At 41.7% G+C, this 20,641-nt stretch overlaps 2 protein-coding genes across 5 annotated transcripts; one reads left to right on the top strand and one right to left on the bottom strand.

The window, feature by feature from the left end:
- The first annotated feature begins 1,627 nt into the window (after window positions 1-1,627).
- Window positions 1,628-11,098, top strand: LOC109910323 (gelsolin-like). Of its 2 annotated transcripts, none has more exons than XM_020509484.2 (16): window positions 1,628-1,767; window positions 3,103-3,296; window positions 3,466-3,620; window positions 4,038-4,199; window positions 4,536-4,685; window positions 4,854-4,943; window positions 5,054-5,186; window positions 5,357-5,661; window positions 5,950-6,083; window positions 6,311-6,401; window positions 8,826-8,996; window positions 9,285-9,459; window positions 9,613-9,734; window positions 9,966-10,043; window positions 10,281-10,341; window positions 10,480-11,098. In XM_020509484.2, exons 2-16 carry the CDS (start codon window positions 3,104-3,106, stop codon window positions 10,647-10,649), a joined length of 2,190 nt encoding a protein of 729 aa, XP_020365073.1. In that variant the 5' UTR covers window positions 1,628-1,767; window position 3,103; the 3' UTR covers window positions 10,650-11,098. The 2 variants fall into 2 exon arrangements, with proteins under 2 accessions (XP_020365073.1, XP_031653242.1); XM_031797382.1 differs by having other exon boundaries at window positions 10,281-10,351.
- Window positions 11,099-11,183: 85 nt separating this feature from the next.
- LOC109910322 (transcription termination factor 1) lies at window positions 11,184-17,797 on the bottom strand. 3 transcript variants are annotated; one of them, XM_020509481.2, is made up of 11 exons: window positions 17,675-17,797; window positions 16,221-17,359; window positions 15,523-15,650; window positions 15,151-15,336; window positions 14,223-14,301; window positions 13,861-13,985; window positions 13,130-13,325; window positions 12,911-13,003; window positions 12,632-12,697; window positions 12,260-12,345; window positions 11,184-11,668 (listed from the first exon to the last, which is right to left on the bottom strand). In XM_020509481.2, the coding sequence occupies exons 2-11, from the start codon at window positions 17,327-17,329 to the stop codon at window positions 11,496-11,498; spliced, it is 2,241 nt and encodes a 746-aa protein (XP_020365070.1). In that variant the 5' UTR covers window positions 17,330-17,359; window positions 17,675-17,797; the 3' UTR covers window positions 11,184-11,495. The 3 variants fall into 3 exon arrangements, with proteins under 3 accessions (XP_020365070.1, XP_020365069.1, XP_020365068.1); XM_020509480.2 differs by having other exon boundaries at window positions 17,519-17,729; XM_020509479.2 differs by having other exon boundaries at window positions 17,459-17,719.
- Between the last annotated feature and the right edge of the window lie 2,844 nt (window positions 17,798-20,641).

The raw sequence follows: 20,641 nt of genomic DNA, 5'->3' as shown, positions 1-20,641 counted from the left end.
CTAATTCTGCTCTGCATCCATTCTTTGGTCTCTCTCTCTCTCGCTTGCACACACACGTACACGGACATTAAACTCCTATAGGATTCCAATACAAGGTTCCAATTAGAATCCAATAGGATTATGCGTATCCTATTGGATTGTATATACAATAATCTAATAGAAAAATCACAGCAATGTGGTGGATTCTGGTGTAGCTGTCTAAACTCCTGGCTCCGGAACAGATATGCCCCCTCGATGACCGCTGTTTGAGCCAAAGCTCAGCCAATTGTCTGCGCCATTAATTAACCACTCTGTATCCGTCTCTATTTTACCCTAGTAAAAAAAAACTCACTTCGGACACTAGCGATTGGAGGATTAAATCAATTCGATCTCAACATTTAAATGACCTGGAAAATAACGGTACGCCTTGCGAATAAATACACCCTTCTAGCTAGCTGACCACCGATTTTCATTGCAATTTCTGTAAGTTAGGTTTTGAGAGTTTTCAGTAATATATTTTATATATACACACATTTTGTGGGACACGCTGTATATTGTAAAATTCGACTGCGCGACAGACCGCACCATTTAATATCAAACTTTTAACCTAAATTATTCATACTCATATGTTAGTATTAAACTGTTATCTACTTTTATCTACATAAGATTAATCGGTAAAACAAATAATGAGACATTGTTTGTTTACAACACTGAAGAAGATGTTGGTGAAGAACCGTTTTTAGAGTCTACAGAAAGGCGCACCGGGCTACGCAATGAAAAGTTGACGGGCAAGACATTTATTTTTTTAACTGGAAGGCTAGCCAGATATCTAGTAAATAATTTCGGATACGAGGTTGGTGTCTCTTTTTTGAACAAAATTAAACTGATATCTTGTAATTGAACAAAATAGTAAGGTGGCCAATAACTGCGGACCGTATGCCGATAATACGGGACCTATTTTTTTGTTAAAACGCTTATCAAAAGCTGATCGTAGGCCTAGTAGTATTTCCACTGAAATGTCAAACATGACAATTGCTAACCCGTTAGCAACATTTTTGACGACACCAATAATTCAAAAACATTGATGGATTGATCACAAGATAACACTGTTGAAGGTAATATATTTCTTAAACGCTGTTGAAAATGCCGATTATACGGGGCACTACACTATAGGATTCCAAATAAAAATCCTGACTCCAAAAGAAAATCCGATCAGATTTTGGAACCAGTCCTATTGGACTCCTAAAGGATACAATCTGATATGATAGATCTTTCTTCTGGATTATAATATAATAGTTTTATTGGAATACTATATTTTTTTTTTTTCTGGAGCGTTTTGCTCCAGAATTGATGGTGTAGCATCCCTCCAATATAGTTCCAGACGCTTGTAGAATGTATGCCAATGTGCATTGAAGCTGTTGGGTCATCGGTTGCATTTACACATGCAGCCCAATTCTGATCTTTATTTCACAAATTTTGACCAATCAGATCAGGTTTGAAAAACATATTTTGTGATTGGTTTTAAAGACCAATTACTTGGAAAAAAATATCAGAACAGGGCTGTCTAAACGTAGCCATCCATGGTGGCCAAACGATCTATTAAGACGATGTATGTTGATGTTTCCTTTATTTTGGCAGTTACCTGTACCTGGTGCAGAAGGGAGTCGCCCATACAGTCATTTTATCCCGCACAATCTACGGAAGCGCCGTGTCACTTTATCGCTGAGCAACCTCTTGATACCAGCCGCTAACGACAAGCATAATCGTTTATTTATTATTGCACACCAGGTAGGCTACTTTGTTTTGAATGAAGATTTGTTTTGACATTAAAAGTTTACAACTTTAGAATAGCTTATTATGTTCTTCATTTCTCTTGATTGCCTTCCTCATTGAAAGTCAGAAACAACAATGAAATGTCGTTGTGAATTTTGGGTTTTGTTAAAACAAAGTTAAGATGTTCCATCCAGTAGGATGTTGAATAAATGTTACAATTTAAATTTTATACAGTTGTTTTCTACATTAGAAAACATTTCTTAATTGAATTCCTTATCTTCTCAAATGTTAATATATGAGATGTTGGGTAGTCATGAGGCACTCCCTCAAGTAGTACCTTATCTCATGATTAATGACTCCCTTGCACAATAATCGTGAGATGTTTCTTGGGCAGTTTATAAACTGCAAGATAAGCTTTAGGCATGATATAGGGCCAGTTTCCTGGACAAATATTCATCTTAGTCCTGGACTAAGAAGGGTCTTCAATGGAGATTCTCCATTTTAAAGTGTTTTTCAGTCCAGGACCAGGTTTACTCTGTGTCCATTCGTTTTCTGAAAAGTGTAAAGGGAAAGTAGGTTAACCCACGAAAGCTATAACTAGTATCTGTTAATTAAACCATGGCAAAATAATGTTTTATCAGCTGACATGAGAACATCATCCATGCAGAAGGTGGTTTTATTGTAGGGGGGACAAAATATTGCCTGATGACTCATACGGAATTTATTATGACTGCTCTATTGGTCATAATGGAGAAGAAATGTTAGTGGGTGAGGCATTTGGCCGGAGTGATGCGGATTGGTAGCCAGGCAAGAAAAATAATGTTGGCAGCTGGAACAATGGCCAGTGTTTTGCATGGCAGGGTGCCCCGGTTGGGTGGAGATTTCACTTAAGGACCAATGGAATGGTCTAAAATGTTTAAACTCCGCCCACCTGGGGCACCAGGCCATGCAAAATGAACTCACTCACCCCTATTTGTTTTTGGGATGGGACTAGCCTAGTGTATCATGTGTGGGGAGGGTAATGGAGAAAGCCCTTGGGCAAGATGAGACTAATGCTACTAATTGGCTAGAGATATGAGAGCCCTCCCTCATCTCTTTCTCTGCTCAGACAAGTTATTTGTGAGTGAGTGGTGAAATCAAAACCTGTATCAACATTAGAGAACATCTCTGGTTTAACTGCTGTGTCTCTCCACAGACCTTATTTGAACTCTTAACTGGCACATGATCCCTAACTCTAGTTCCCTAACTATCAGTTCGGAGTGGAATGTTATCACAAAACAGGTCTGGATTCTAGGCTATCCTAGGGACAGGTATCAAAGTTGAATGGGAAGTTTTTCCTGCCCCATATAGCATGGCGTACCATCCTGAGTTTAAAAGGGCCGGGAAGAAGCCTGGGCTCCAGGTGTGGAGAGTTGAGAGTCTGGACCTGGTGGCCGTGCCAGAGAGTCTGTATGGCGGGTTCTACTCAGGGGACGCATACCTTGTTCTTAATACCATTAAGCAACGTTCTGGGCATCTACAGTATGACCTTCACTTCTGGCAAGGTAAAACTTGATCCGGTCAGAATGACTGTATTTCTTGAAATGTTGTACAGTGTTTGTACATTTCAGTCCACTGATGTGTGCTTATGCACTTTTACAATTGAAATCCATTCCATTATTTGTGAAAATAATGTTTGAAATGTGACCATTCATTATTTCTCTGGTCCTGCAGGAGATGACTGTACACAAGATGAGAGTGGAGCAGCAGCCATTTTTACCATCCAAATAGATGACTACCTGGGTGGCAAACCTATTCAGTACCGTGAGGTGCAGGGTTACGAGTCAAGAACATTTTCAGGCTACTTCAAAACTGGACTGAAGTACATGGTAATGTTCAAAGAGAAACAAAGGTGTAAAGAGAAACAAAGGAAGTCGCACAGTCTACGTGTGCTACTAACATTTGAATGTGTAAACCAACGTTTTGGCACCGTCTCTTCTACAGTGTTCACAGTACCTTCTACCCAAGAAGGAACTGTGTGCTGGGTAGAAGGTACTGTGGGCCAAAATGTTGGTTTACCTGTTAAATTGTTGGAAGCATATGGTATATATAGAGTATGCGATAATGTATTTACACAGTTTACTATTCCGTTAGTTAGCACCTCCACCATCGTTTTGGGGTGTGTGTCAGCTCGTGCTTTTTACTGGCAATGTTGAAAGACATTCAATAAGTTTGTTAAATGTATTTACTTATCTCAAAAACTCATCCACTTACCTCACTGATTATCTTCCCAATCTTTACCTTAGAAAGGGGGTGTGGCTTCAGGGTTCAAGCATGTGGTGTCCAATGAGGTTAAGGTGCAGCGTATGCTGCAGGTCAGGGGTCGGCGTGTGGTTCGAGCCACAGAGGTAGCAGTCAGTTGGGACAGCTTCAACCAGGGAGACATCTTTATCCTCGACCTGGGCAACGTGAGTTCACTGAAATCTATAAGAGTTTCTACAGCAAACTATCTACATTATGTACAAATCAAGGAAACATATACTGATTTAATTTAGTGAAATTATTTGCAGATTTTAGTGGAAATGTATTTGTACACTGTAGGCTAAGACTGTATAGTCATTGCCCATGTTAGTAAGCTGTTATTGTAAGTAATCCACTTTGAAATCAATACCGTTTTGGTCATGAATAATGTAAAATATAATTTGTACACGTTGTGGTATGCTTTAACATAGTCAACAGGCAGAGGAGCAACACTATTACACTTGGTCCACTGTACTGATAATCTTCACTCGTCTCTATTACAGGAGGTCTATCAATGGTGTGGTTCCAAAGCCAATAACTTTGAGAAGCTGAAGGCCACTCAGGTGTCAAAGGATATCCGTGACAATGAACGATGTGGGCGGGCTGAGTTGTACATATGTGACGAGGGGGCAGAATGTGAGAAGATGCTGGAGGTGAGTCTTTCAATAAGGAGAAAGGGACGGAAAAAAATAGTTAATTTCTATACACTTCAAATCATGCAACTGTTTATATGCTTCCAATAAACATCTATAGTTAGTTACTTTTTAACATAATTGTGATAATTTGCTGTGAGATGCCTGACTCTCATAGTCTTATTCCAGATTCTTGGACCCAAACCCGATTTGCCTGAGGCAAAAGCAGATGACACAAATACAGACGTGTCCAATAGGAAGCTGGCGAAATTATACAAGGTCAGATCCATTTTCGAATTAAACAATTGAATCGTTAAATATTATGTAATAAGCAGTTTTTGAGCAGACCTTCAAATACCAATATTACATTGAAATGTTTTTTTCAAAAGGTGTCTAATGCCAGTGGGGATATGGGCATTGATATGGTAGCATCGGAGAACCCGTTTTCACAGAATGCCCTGGAGTCAAGTGACTGCTTTATCTTGGACAATGGCCCCAATGGCATGATCTTTGTCTGGAAAGGTATTGGTTTCTTCTCAGCAGCTGGTCTCCATGACTTCTTTTGACTGTAAAACCCCAAGCTTTAATGTTCCCTTAGATTAGACACTACTTTTGAATACTGTTGTGCCTGGAAATCACTTAGTTCTTCTGCCTTTGCAGTTTAATCATGAGTTTATTTGGAATAAAAACAGGTAAGGACGCTAACAAAGAGGAGAGAAGTGCGGTGATGAGTGCTGCCGAACAGTTTATCACAAAGATGGGCTACCCGAAACACACCCAGATCCAGATCCTACCTGAGAATGGGGAGACCCCTCTGTTCAAGCAGTTCTTCAAAATCTGGCGTGACGCGGACCATACAGTGGGGTTGGGAACCGCCTACGTGTCCAACAAAATCGCCAAGATCAAGAAGGTGCCCTTCGATGCCTCCACTCTCCATCACTCGGATGCCATGGCGGCTCAGCATGGGATGGTGGATGAGGGGAATGGAGAGAAGCAGGTAAGGAAAGAAAAATTTCCCGGGGACACTGGGGTTTCCTGAGTAAACACCATATAGTACGATGGTAGTTAACCTTAAATATTGTGTTTCAAGGTTTAGGATAGTCATGTCCTCAGAAAAGGGATACTTACAGCCCCTAAGGGTTATGACTGTGGGCCTGCACACCCACCAAAAAGGTGTCACAATCTCACAAACAAGCCTTGAGAAAAGAACCGCAAGGGGTGTTACCTTTTTTCCATTCATGGACGACTACTAGTAAGAGCTGTGTTTACCTGTTAACCTCCATAGATCTGGCGTATTGAGGGAGCTGACAAGGTGCCTGTGGAGCCCTCCACTTATGGACGATTCTATGGGGGAGACAGCTACATCATCCTCTACAACTACCAGCATGGAGGCCGTAACGGACAGGTCATCTACATATGGTAAAGACAATGGAGATTATCCTTCTGGAAGCTTTATATGTTATTACATAGTCTTACAGCAAAAACTGCTATTGTCCTTCTATCGTTACTGTATCTTCATCATTTATGTGCACCAGGGCTTTTGTGACATACTGTATCAGACACATCTAAACCAACTATATACTCTATGATATAACCTAAGCATAAATGTATGTGAATAGCACTTGAAAAGTACTCCTTTTTCACAGGCAAGGAGTGGATTCTAGCCAGGATGAAATTGGTGCCTCGGCCATCTTGGCTGCTCAGCTGGATGACGAGTTGGGAGGAGGGGCAGTACAGGTGACTGGATCGTTTGATTTGTCGCTGTCTGGCCCCGATAATACGGTCCAGATCATTTTTAATCAAGATGCACTGGATTACAGAATTTAACAATATTAGTCAGTTGTTTTGTCTGCAGACGCTGGATCTTTAGGAATACGTTTCCATGGTAATGGATTGTTCTAATATTTTTTTCACCTTTTATTTAACCAGGTAGGCCAGTTGAGAACAAGTTCTCATTTACAACTGCGACCTGGCCAAGATCAAGCAAAGCAGTGCGACAAAAACAACAACACAGAGTTACACATGGGATTAACAAACGTACAGTCAAAAATACAAAGAAAAATCTATGTATAGTGTGTGCAAATGTAGTAAGGCAATAAATAGGCCAATGTGGCAAAAATAATTACAATTAAGCATTAACACTGAAGTGATAGATGTGCAGATGATGATGTGCAAGTAGAGATACTGGGGTGCAAAAGAGCAAAAATATATAAATAACAAAATGGGGATGAGGTAGTTGGGTGTGCTATTTACAGATGTGTACAGGTACAGTATACCTGTGTACAGGTACAGTGATCGGTAAACTGCTCTGATAGCTGATGCTTAAAGTTAGTGAGGGAGATATAAGTCTCCAGCTTAAGAAATTTTTGCAATTCGCTCCAGTCATTGGCAGCAGAGAACTGGAAGGAAAGGCGGCCAAAGGAGGTGTTGGCTTTGGGGATGACCAGTGAAATATACCTGCTGGAGCACGTGTGCCGGGTGGGTATTGCTATGGTGACCAGTGAGCTGAGTTAAGGCGGGGCTTTACGTAGCAAAGACTTAGATGACCTGGAGCCAGTGGGTTTGGCGACGAATATGTAGCGAAGGCCAGCCAACGAGAGCATACAGGTCACAGTGGTGGGTAGTAAATGGGGCTTTGGTGACAAAATGGATGGCACTGTGATAGACTACATCCAATTTGCTGAGTAGAGTGTTGGAGGTTATTTTGTAAATGACCGCTGAAGTCAAGGATCGGTAGGATAGTCCGTTTTACGAGGGTATGTTTGGCAGCATGAGTGAAGGAGGCCTTGTTGTGAAATAGGAAGCTGACTCTAAATTACATTTTGGATTGGAGATGCTTAATGTGAGTCTGGAAGGAGAGTTTACAGTCTAACCAGACACCTAGGTATTTGTAGTTGTCCACATATTCTAAGTCAGAACCGTCCAGAGTAGTGATAATAGGCGGGCGGGCAGGTGCGGGCAGCAATCGGTTGAAGAGCATGCATTTAGTTTTACTAGCATTATAATAGCTTATTGGGCCTCCCGGGTGGCGCAGTGGTTAAGGGCTGTGCCACCAGAGACTCTGGGTTCGCGCCCAGGGTCTGTCGTAACCGGCCCGTGGGGCAACGCACAATTGGCATAGTGTCGTCCGGGTTAGGGAAGGTTTGGCCGGTAGGGATATCCTTGTCTCATCGCACACCAGCAACTCCTGTGGCGGGCAGGGTGTAGTGCGCGCTAACCAAGGTTTCCAGGTACACAGTGTTTCCTCCGACACATTGGTGCGGCTGGCTTCCAGGTTGGATGCGCGCTGTGTTAAGAAGCAGTGCGGCTTGGTTGGGTTGTGTATCGGAGGACGCATGACTTTCAACCTTCATCTCTCCCGAGCCCGTACGGGAGCTGTAGCAATGAGACAAGATAGTAGCTACTAACAATTGGATACCACGAAATTGGAGAGAAAAGGGGGTAACATTTAAAAAAGAAAATGCTTATTGAAATTCTCGATGGGGGGTGGTCGTTTGAGTGCGGGCCCATTATGGACATATGCAATGAGGCAGTGATCACTGAGATCCTGGTTGAAGACAGCAGAGGTGTATTTTGAGGGCAAGTTGGTCAGGATGATATCTATGAGGGTGCCCATGTTTACGGATTTAGGGTTGTACCTGGTAGGCTCATTGATAATTTTTGTGAGATTGAGGGCATCTAGTTTAGATTGTAGGACGGACAGGGTGCTAAACATATCCCAGTTTAGGTCACCTAACAGTACAAACTCTGAAGATAGATGGGTGGCAATCAATAATGGTGTCCAATGCACAGCTGGGGGCTGAGGGGGGTCTATAACAAACGGCAACAGTGAGAGAAGTATTTCAGGAAAGGTGGAATTTTAAAAGTAGAAGCTCGAACTGTTTGGGCACAGACCTTGACAGTATGACAGAACTCTGCAGGCTATCTTTGCAGGAGATTGCATTTCTGCCCATTTGGCGGTTCTATCTTGACGGAAAATGTTGTAGCTGGGGATGGAAATGTCAGAATTTTTGGTGGCCTGCCTAAGCCAGGATTCAGACACGGATATCAACAGGGTCAGCGCATTGGTCTGTAAAATGAAATGAAATGAGGGAAGGTTAGGTTTAAAGCCAGGTTTCTGACTCACTCTATGATTTTCTATCTGTTTCTACCGTGATGAAGGTGCGGGTGATCCAGGGTAAGGAGCCTGCCCACCTCATGAGTCTTTTCGGGGGGCAGCCGATGGTAGTGCACCAGGGTGGTACCTCCAGAGAGGGTGGCCAGGCCCAGGCTGCAGACACACAGCTGTTCCAGGTGCGGTCCAACCCTGCTGGCTGCACACGTGCCATAGAGGTGAGTAACAGGAGATGGAAGGTGAGGTGGGAAGAGCTCAACAAAGGCTGTTTTGTAGGTTCACCTATTTGGTTACTCTTGGGGTGTATTCACTAGGATCCAAACGGAAGCAAACAAGCCGAAACTACACTAATACACCCCAGTAGATAGTTGAGTAGCGAGCTATTGTGATGTATGGTTGGTTTCTTGGTGAAGATGACTACAGTCCGTTTGCCATGGCAGAACTGTAGTTAGTACCTCCAGTGTACAGTATTTTCACTGCCTCCTCTCTTCCTCTCTCCACTCAAGGTTGATGCTGCTGCCTCAAATCTGAACTCCAACGATGTCTTTGTGCTGGTGACCCCGGCATCCTCCTTCATATGGGTGGGAAAGGGGACAAGTGACAGTGAGAAACATGGAGCTCAAAAGCTAAGTGACCGTCTAGGGGTCTCAGCCTCAGAGCTGGCCGAGGGTGAAGAAGCAGGTACGTTCCCTGTCAGCAGTCAAATTCACATTGAAATGGTGTTTAGCCAATAGCCAGAGAATGTTACTGATTATGAGGATACAAGACAAAGCTTATCCATCAGTTCCATCTTCTTCCAGATCCACAATTGTATGTATGTGTTTGTGTGTCAAGATGACTTTTGGGATGCTCTGGGAGGTAAAGCCGACTACCGTACTTCAGCCAGACTGAAAAACAAAATGGACGTTCATCCACCACGCCTGTTTGCCTGCTCCAACAAAACTGGCCAGTTCGTTGTGAGTCTGCCCTGTTATAACTGTAGTATAGCACTTTCCAGCTTACTTTGCTCTATTCCTGTTTACATTTTTTGACATGATTTGAATATCCATTTGGACAAATTCAGTTTCCTCTGCGAATGAAATAGCCTTTGATCATTTTATACATAAGTGTGGGAAACCATTTCCATGTCCTCCTGAATGTGCAGTGACCTGGCCTGTTGTCAAAATGCCACAATACTATTTCCACAGATTGAAGAGGTGCCTGGGGAGATGACACAAGAAGACCTGGCCCCAGATGATGTCATGCTCTTGGACACCTGGGAACAGGTGACTAGTAGAGCGATTGTCAAGGTGCAACCAGGGCCACGTTCAATAGCCGAATATTGTAGAAATGCCATGAAAAGAACCAAAGCGATTCCTTATTCCACGTGAGGGGCTTGTTTGTTCTACATAGCATATTTAGATCTGAACGTTCAGAAACGTTGCATCCTGCTGAACGTGTCTAACTCTGTTTTTGCTAATAATGCACCCCTGTTGATTCACTATTTTCCATGTACCCATCAGATCTTTGTTTGGATCGGAGGTGAAGCACATGAGGAGGAGAAGACGGAGGGTATAGCCTCAGGTAAGCAATGGTGGGTTTAAAACAAGATCACATAATTACCTGATAAAAGTGCTGACGGGAACTTAAATGTGCCGATTCATTAAATTAACTGTTCTCTCTTTCCTCACTCCTCCTGCCTATTTCCTGTTCTGTGGTCAGCTGTTCGTTACATAGAGACAGACCCTACCAAGCGGGACAGCAGTACACCCATAGTGAAGTTAAAGCAAGGTCATGAGCCTCCCACATTCACTGGCTGGTTCTTGGGCTGGGACCATGGGTACTGGAGCAGTGATCCCCTTGAAAGGGCCATGGCTGGTCTGCGTGTCTGAACCACTCCAGGGTGAGGTTTCCCCCAGTGGCAACTTCACCCAAAGCTTTTACTTGACTCATGTGTGCAACTAGCTAGGTAACCCCATTCCTTTCAACTGTCAGACTGCCGATGGATATGTCTTCACGCTATTGCTGTTTCTTGAAGAGGGAATCTTAATGTAATTTCCTTTTCTTACACACTTAATACTGTTAGCCCATGTTTCTTTAGCAGTACATTACTACATGTGTAATAAATGGGACATGGGTTTCTTTGCTTCTGTTCCATGCCGTTGAGCAGAGTTCAGATACTCCTGTTTGAGAATCTTGTGCAGACTGGGTTTCCATTACGACCCCAAGGGTATGTCATGTCTATCAAACATGTTGACAGAAACAGAAAAGCTTCAACAAACCACAACTGGAAACAGTCAAATACATTCACATAACTAAATAAAATGTTTGATGCTCAACACCAGTTGTCAGCTCTGTTAATTGTAGTCAATCACTAAGAGGCTTTGGTTTAGTGATTTTCATAAACATGGGTGAAGACCAGCCAATCAAGACAGAGCAACTAGAAGCCATTTATTCTAAAAAAAAGAAAAGGGACTATAAAAATGTCCCCTCAGTCAGATTTTGCAAACACACAATACAAAACAATTAGACAGCTGGTCGCCGGAGTATTCACCATATCCCCCCCACAAAATGCATTACATCAAAGTAATCGTTATGGGGTGATGACATTGTAATGTCTTACAGAAAACCAAACTAACATTTAATTACAACTAAGTTGATCGTCATTAACCACAATGAAAGAGCGGGCACACAGCTACCCCCACAGGGAACTTAAGCAAGGTCTACGTGCTTTGTTTTTAACTGTTCTGAACCTCGCTGTAGTAGTCGCTGTCCTCATTATCAAAGATCTCAGAGAGGAGAAAGAGCTCTTGAGGATCGTTTCTGGAGACCATCTCTCCTGAGTTTATCAGAACTTGGAGGCGCTCTTCAAAATTGGGGAGAACTCTACTGTTGAGGAAGTCGATGATCTCTGAAAAGAAAATACATAGAAATTAAACATGTAAATGGTTCCAGCAAACCATGTGCATGCCAAACGGCACTCTAGTCCCTATATAGTGTGCCATTTTTGACCAGGGCCCATGGTCAAAAGGAGTGCACTTTATAGGGAATAAGTGTAACTTGGGACTATATCAAAGCTCTCTTCCCCAAAGTATTATTATATTTAAATAGTACAGTCAAGGGGGAGATAGCAACATTACCTCTCCCTTTATTTCTGGAGTTGCAGGTAGCCTAGTGGTTAGAGCAAGGTAAAAATCTGTCGTTCTGCCCCTGAACAAGGCAGTTAACCCACTGTTCCTAGGCCATCATTGAAAATAATAATTTGTTAACTGACTTGCCTAGTTAAATAAAGGTAAAATACAATAAAAATACTAAACAATGTCGTCACTGATCATAGTGATTCACACTTATCAATTCTAACGATAGAGAGGTGGTCTAAGCCGCTGCCTCGGGCTCCCAGGTACTGTGTACTACTGTGAGCCTGGGTTCGAACCTGACCCACTCTTACTGCCCTGCCCTGTAAAATAAGAGGATAGTATTTATGACAGTAGCGTACACCTACCACAGAAGGACATGCTCTGCCACATCGGAACGCTGGCTACTTTTAACCTGTAGTAATGTGTCTGAATGTAGCGCGGCGTGACATCCCTTAAATTAAATACATACAAATGTTAGCACATAGCACTGCATTACAACACACGTACATCACACTGACATGCACTGTTGAATTCCACACTCCTAGAAGATGGAAAACATTTGGAAAGGGTTTGTCATGCATTGATCTCAGTGTTGTATTCAGAGACTTAGACAATCCTAAAAGTGAATGCCAACCCAATACAAATCTCCCCCGGTGAAAATGTCAACTTTATAAACACAACAAGGTCATCCATGACACATAGTCTAAAACAATCTGTGTTTAATAACAACCTCTTACCCAATTGTGTAAGCAATTTCTTCCCAGTTGATATCTGCAGCATCTTCTATCTGCATTGCATTCAACCTTGAAGGTCAAAAATGACATGGATAAAAATTCACCATGCAACAGTTTCACATGCAGATATCAGGACCAAACCTCTACCTTTTGTCCTGTGTATCAGAACAGTTCAGAATGGTCCAAGTCAACGACACTAGACTGGGCTAATAAATCCTAAAACAAAGTAGCAAAAAAACAGATTCACCATCGCATAGATTGAATGGAAATGAACACACTTACGCTTTGATCAAATCCACTTTGCCCTGTAAGGATTGTGTGCCGCCACTGAATACTGGTTGTCCACATGCCATTTTGTGCTTCAAAACATCCAACCTGGAGAAACAAAACCAAAGACACAGTCTAAAAAGTCAGACAAAAGTTCTGAATCTAAACGTTTGTGTAAACAATTCAATGGGAATTGTTTATTTTGTAACATGACTCCTCAAACCCCCTGCCCACCATTTTATTCGACACTGGGACCAGTGGCGCGTTTCAACCGCCTGGCACACATCTGTCCAGGGGATGTTGTTGTACAGCTGGTCTTTCCTGACGGTGGTTGGTCCACTGCCAGGCTCTGCCTGTCCCACCAGGTGCTTCCGCACAGCTTCCATTAGTCTTTTCAGTTCTTCCTCGGTCCACACGCCTCTGTTTGCAGCTTAGAAATACATACCAAACAAAAACGGGAGCATTGCCCCAGGTCATACAAAGCTAACAACCATTTCCCCAAAAAGATAAGTGGAGCAGGATGTCCGGCAAGGATGTCAGAGTCAATATATTAAAGCTGTAATCTGTACTTGGTGGAACTGCCACATTTGTTTGGGATATTACAACAACAAAGAAGTTACTTGAAGCAGACCACAATTTCTCCCCTTGGGCCATCCTTGCATGCGTGATACCATCACCGCGTGCGTGATACCATCACCGCGTGCGTGATACCATCACCGCGTGCGTGATACCATCACCGAATGCGTGATACCATCACTGCATGCGTGATACCATCACTGCATGCGTGATACCATCATTGCATGTGTGATACCATCATTGCATGCGTGATACCATCCTTGCACGTGTGATAGAACTGCAGAATATGTACTGTGATAAAGAAAATGTGCCACGATGCTGGATATTCCTCTCTTCCACTTCATCAGCAAAAACTAAGGCGGTGGGGTGAACAGTTCCCAACGACTTACACATTTGAGCGAAACGTTTCTCCAGGGACGATTCGCTTCGGCCAGTCAACTGCGAGATCTTCGCCCACCTGTTGCCGTGCAACGTCTGCAGTTTTTTCAAAGAGTGAAGCTCTTCTTTGGTGAACCTTCGGTAAGGAAATCAAGGAAATAATCATTCAAAGTGCCTCAATGTGTCTGCAAATGTTAGCAAACCATGAAGTGGTTCATATTAGAACAAGAGCACAGTTGTGAACACTAAAGAAAATGTCAATTCAATATTACAATACTTTCGTACACTGTATTTAGAGGCAACATAACTTAAGCCGGGATAGCTGTTTATGACCGTGAGGGTCATTTCCTTATAGTAACTAGCCCCGTCTTACCTGCCCTTGTAGTTGCGGTCATCAAACATTTTCCTCCCACGAATATAGACTTGATGCCAAGGCCTGGGTATTCCTTCACCTGGAACAACAGGTTAGGACGAGGTGACTTCAGTTTTCTGGGAAATTCCTAAGCATATTTTTTTGACCACTGTAGATAATGCTGAAGAACAGGGATGTAGGAAGGCCATAAAGATCATCAAGGACATCAACCACCCGAGCCACTGCCTGTTCACCCCGCTGTCATCCAGAAGGCGAGGTCAGTACAGGTGCATCAAAGCTGGGACCGAGAGACTGAAAAACAGCTTCTATCTCAAGGCCATCAGACTGTTAAACAGCCACCACTAACATTGAGTGGCTACTGCCAACACACTGTCAATGACACTGACTCTACTCCAGCCACTTTAATAATGGGAATTGATGGGAAATTATGTAAATATATCACTAGCCACTTTAAACAATGCTACCTTATATAATGTTACTTACCCTACATTATTCATCTCATATGCATACGTAGATACTGTACTCTAAATCATCGACTGCATCCTTATGTAATACATGTATCACTAGCCACTAACTATGCCACTTGGTTTACATACTCATCTCATATGTATATACTGTACTCGATATCATCTACTGTATCTTGCCTATGCTGCTCTGTACCATCACTCATTCATATATCCTTATGTACATATTCTTTATCCCCTTACACTGTGTATAAGACAGTAGTTTTTGGAATTGTTAGTTAGATTACTTGTTCGTTATTACTGCATTGTCGGAACTAGAAGCACAAGCATTTCGCTACACTCGCATTAACATCTGCTAACCATGTGTATGTGACAAATAAAATTTGATTTGATGTAAATGTGGATAAAAACCGGCGGTGTCAGAAAGCTCTTAATCGAATTAACCTGGCTACAAGACAACACACCTATTCTTTCATGGAATCTGTGCTGACACTTCAATTTCTTGATATTTGCTTCTCCCTCTTTGAAGCGCTGTGGATGGAAGAGCTCAGAGCCACTCTGAATCCCAGTGAGAGACAGGAAGTTGTAGACATTACTCCTGAGTCGTTCGTTCTCCTGCACATTGAATCTTCCACTTCGCAGGGAAAGGCCTGGGAACAACAGAAGATTCCACATGGGCTTAACTGGTTAGGTCTAAAATGATAAAACATATGATAATACAATCAGTCACATCTCTAAACACAGTAACATCTTACATATCATTGCTACAATGTTACATAACGGCGTGATAAACACTCAAAAATATTGAACCATGAGTGACTGAAGAATAAGCTTACCTTGTCTTCGGAATTCCTTGAATCGATCAAGATCATACTTTATCATCTTACGGATCTCGTCAACAGACTTTGACTCAACGTTGGGAATGAAATCTTTGAGATCCTTCAGAGCCTGCCAGTCGTCCACACTGTAGCATAGTGAGGGGAGAAAATTCCAAATTATATTCTGGTACACTGCATTCACAAAATGTCTGGTTTTCACCAGCAAATGCCTCTGGACGACTCCACAGTAACAAAGTTTTGCTTGGGACTCTGATTTCACTTAAAAAATGTCAAACAAAAACCAATGATTGCAAGTTAAAGTTCTACAGAAAATTGTACAAAAGCACATTTAGTTGAACAACGGTGCAGATTCAAAGTTTGGTAACAGAATGAGGGTTCGTGCAGCTGGTGCACTCATTCTGTAACCAATCTTTGCTTCTGCACTGTTCAACAAGTAGCTTAAATGGAGTGTTTCGTAAAATGTTCAGTGGAAATGGTTAAACGTCATCATTGTGCCAAGATTTGTATGGTTCGTTTAACTTTGCAAACATAGTTTTTTGTTGGGCATACATTAAAATGAAAAATCAGAGTCTCAGCATCACTCTTATTGTGGAATTGCCCTACTGTCAATGGTTGTGTTCACTTAGGAAATCACTCGTTCAAAATACGCTAGATTCACACTTCAATACAAGTGAACCAGGTTTCCATCTACTCACCTTAGAGTTTCTTCGTTTAGGCAGGGTTTGTTGTGTTGGGTCCCTGTCTCAATGACTGAATGGGCGCCCTCCTCTGTCTCACTGTTCGTTCCAGCATCATGAGTCCTGTTGTCATTTGGAACAGTTAAATCCAAAACATCTGCTGCAGAGTGGACACTGTCCATTCCCTTGTCTGACTCTCTGCGTTGTTTTTTCTTTCTCCCGCTGCCCTCCACAGCTGCAGACTCTCCATCTGATTTCGGCCTCTTTGACTTCAATTTTCTTACAGCTTGTTCTTTTATACCTGGAAGGTCTGCTTTATCTGGACAATCATTCAGTTCACTCTCTCCGTGTTTTTTCTTATTTTGTTTCCTCTTCTCTTTTACGTTCTCCGCTGCCTCAGTTACCATACGTTCACCACTCTTGACTGTTTCAGTGTGCAGTTCTATGATTTCTGGATCCTCTGCTGTTCTTGAAACTGTCAGACAGCTTTCCGCTCCCTCTTCAAGTTCTGTTTGTCTGTTCTTGTGCTTCTTCTTACTCTTTCTGGCCTCATCTGGCGCAGCTACAGCTGAAACGTCTACTGCAGCCTTTGAGAGGACACTGTCTATCCTCCGTTCTGGCTCAATGTTATTATGTTTTCTCTTATTCTTCCGGCTATTCATATTCTTCACATCAGCAGTCACTCCCTCTGCTCCCACCTGTTGTGTTTGAAGATTATTTGACTTTTTCTTTGTTTTCCCACCAGTTTGTTCCTCAGGATCTGGTACCTCCATTTCACTGTGAACAACATTTAGCTGCTTCTCTTGCTTTCCTTTTTTGAGTTTCTTCCTCTCCTTCTCCACCACGGTTACTGTTTGCTCTTTATGTTTAGGTTCTTCACCCCTTTTCTCTACTGTCAACTGGTGACCATTTTGATTATGCTCAATTGCAGGTTCTTCTGATCCCTGTTCAGATAGTGCTTTAGTCTTTTTCTTTTTCTTCTTTTTGCATCCCTCGACTGTATCAGGTGCCACTGATGAGATTAATTCAGGAGTGTCTTCAAATAGAAGAGGGGATATTCGAGACATCTCAAACAACATGGAATTCTCACGTGTCCCTTGTTTGGTGGATGTTGGAGTCCCTAGCATGGTGGCTGCAGAATATCCTATTTTCTCTATCTGTAAGAGAAAGACAATATTAATGTTTTCCTTTCTTTCCTAAATGTGACAGCATGGATAGTCATGACCGCTAGCAGCTATGTAACGTTAACTAATTACCATAATTCGATTAGCAAAATACGTGCATATAAAAACACACGTTGACTTTTTCGTACATACGTGCACAAGTGTGATCAATGTTGGGATAAATAGCTAGCTACTATAGCTAGCTGGCTAGCGGCTACATAACATGTGATCGATCCTCCAAATAGTCGAGCTAGCTAGTAGGCTACGTAAATCAAATATGATAAAACTCGCAAAGAAAAACAAATGCACCTGGTTGAACACGTGTGGAAAGTGGAACCGTGGCGACCAAAGCTACATAGCCGGAAATCCGGAAATGTACATATCTTCTTCGGCATTGGCAAGTTAACAATTTGTGTGTGTGTGACTGTGACAAAAGCTAGCTACTGCCACTCTGTGGTGGTGGATGTACTATTGAAATATAACATTTTGAACGAATTTGGAACCTCTAACCCTGGCAATTTGACTGGTAAACTCCACTCGCAGTGGCTGCCTGCCTGGCATTCTGATCAGGAGTCTCCCATCTGCATTCCCAACGATTATGATTTGTAGGTCTAGATTAGTATTCCCGCTTTGCAGTGGTGGAAAAAGTACCCAATTGTCACACATGAGTATAAGTATAGATATCTTAATATTAAGTCACTCAAGTAAAAGTCTGAAATTATTTGGTTTTAAATACACTTAAGTATCAAAAGTAAATGTCATTTCTAAAATATACTTAAGTATCAAAAGTAAAAGTAAAATTAGAAATAATTTAAAATTCCTTATGCAAAGCAGATGGCACAATTTCCTTTTTTTTAATTTACGATTAGCCAGGGGCACACTCCAACATTCAGACATTATTTACAAAATATATATTTGTGTTAGCGTGTCATTCAGTAGTAGTAGTAGGGATGTAGGGATGAGCACGTGTTCTCTTGTTAAACTTCAGCATTTGACCATTTTCCTGTCCTGCTAAGCATTAAACATGTACAGAGTACTTTTGGTTGTCAGGGAAAGTGTATGGAGTAAAATATTTTCTTTATGAATGTAGTGAAGTAAAAGTTGTCAAAAATAGAAATATTAAAATAAAGTACAGATACCAACAAAAGAAACGACTTACGTAGTACAGCGATGAGTGTTGTGTGTTAAAGAGGTGCGGCAGGGTAGCCTAGTGGTTAGAGTTAGAGCGACTAGTAACCGGAAAGTTGCAAGTTCAAACCCCCGAGCTGACAAGGTACAAATCTGTCGTTCTGCCCCTGAACAGGCACCTGGTTGAACCCACTGTTTCTAGGCCGTCATTGAAAATAAGAATTTGTTCTTAATTGACTTGCCTAGTAAAATAATAGATTTTGGTATGCTATTTCTATATGCCTAACTCAGGTCTAACTCATTATAATAGCCTATATTTTTGTTCTAAAGATATGCTTTACAGTATTAGTCTACACAGCCTGAGATTGGTTTTGAATGATTTGATAATAATAATCCAGACCACGGTGCAAGGTGCTCGGTCTGATGTCAGGTCTGAATACTAGAGAACATGTAGCCTAACGTCTGGAGAGTTAATTAAAGATTCCTAAGTGAAGAGAGAAGTTGTCCTGATATTTCTTATACCTGTCCACCATGATTTACACAGTCAAAACATTGGCAGCCTTTCAACATTAGGATACAATATTTTCTCTAGCCTAGATAGGCTATCAATGTACCTCTCGCACACACAACATGGGCGGTTTAAATTGGTCAACAATTGTATTTATTAAAGATGATCACAAAGAATGTGTCGGTAACTCTGCATTATAGTACAACATATTTATTTTGGACTAAAGCCACAAAACCAGTGTATGAGTGAGTCACTCAGCTTTATGCTGACAAATATCACACTTGACTCAAGCCATTAATAGCTCAGGTCTTGAAAATAGGAGCCAAGAGCAGCACCGACCCTTTGCCCTTCAGTATCCAATGTATATAAATGACCATGTGAGCACCGCCCGACGTCTAATTTTTTGGGTCATTTCGCTCACAGGGGAGACTCATATAGACGATTTCCCTGTCGGTTTTTCCTCCCTGTACTTTCTTTCATTCAGTTTATTCTTCATAAAGGCAAAGAACGACCACATGTTTCAGAAACTCATGTTACAAAGCCTACTATCCCTCCTTTCTGCTGCATCCTCCTCCTATCCCAAAACAAGTGAGAAGGGTGCAATTGCAGCCCGCATTTCGGGTGATTGCTGCATGTGGGCATTCCTGCACCTGCAGGAAACCCTCTTTATACTTCTATGGTCAATTTTTAAGTTAGGACTGGCGGGAGGTGTGGGTGCTCCAGTACAGAAGGTGCTGTTAACTTAGGGCTAGGCCCCTTTTTTCTCAATTTCCGCCTGAATGATTTGCCCAAAGTAAACTCACTGTTGCTCAGGCCCTGAAGCCAGGATATGCATATAATTGGTACTATTGGAAAGAAAACGCTTTGATGTTTGTAGAAATGTTAAAATAATGTAGGATAATATAACACAATAGATATAGTAGGAGAAAATCCAAAGAAAAACCAACCAGAACTTTGTTTTTGAGAGACCATCTTCTTAGAATGGCAAGTATAAGGTCATACTGAAAATTAGCTCCCTGGATGCAATTCCTATGGCTTCCACAGGGTGTCAACAGTCTATGTTCAAGGTTGCAGGCTTGTAACTTCTAAAACAAATAAGAAACATCAGTTTTAGTACAGGGACACAGTCTTGGAAATTCGTGTTTGCATGCGCCATGAAGACAGGACACACTTGCTAAAATCAGTTTCCTATTGAACATACTTCTTTCCATAAGAAATATTATAGTTTGATTACATTTCAGGGTACTGAGGAGTAAATATTTTGACTTTAGGGGTAGACTTTCAGATTCCTTTCTCTGCATGTTGAACGAGTGAATTACTCAAATCAATGGCGCCAACTAAACTGACCTTTTGGGATATAAAGAAGGATTTTATCTAACAAAACGACACTACATGTTATAGCTGGGACCATTTGGATGATAAATCAGAGGAAGATTTTCAAAAAGTAATTGAATATTTTATCGCTATTTATGAATTTATGAAACCTGTGCCGGTGAATTTTTTTTTTTATGTGGGGCACCGTCCTCAAACAATGGCATGGCATGTTTTCACTGTAATAGCTACTCTAAATCGGAAAGTGCAGTTAGATTAACAAGAATTTAAGCTTTCAACCGATGTAAGACACATATGTACCTAAATGT

Source organism: Oncorhynchus kisutch, linkage group LG19 (genome assembly GCF_002021735.2).
Source record: "Oncorhynchus kisutch isolate 150728-3 linkage group LG19, Okis_V2, whole genome shotgun sequence".
Taxonomy (NCBI): domain Eukaryota; kingdom Metazoa; phylum Chordata; class Actinopteri; order Salmoniformes; family Salmonidae; genus Oncorhynchus; species Oncorhynchus kisutch.
The sequence above is the reverse complement of the archived record's forward strand: the minus strand, read 5'-3'. Positions and strand labels throughout refer to the sequence as shown.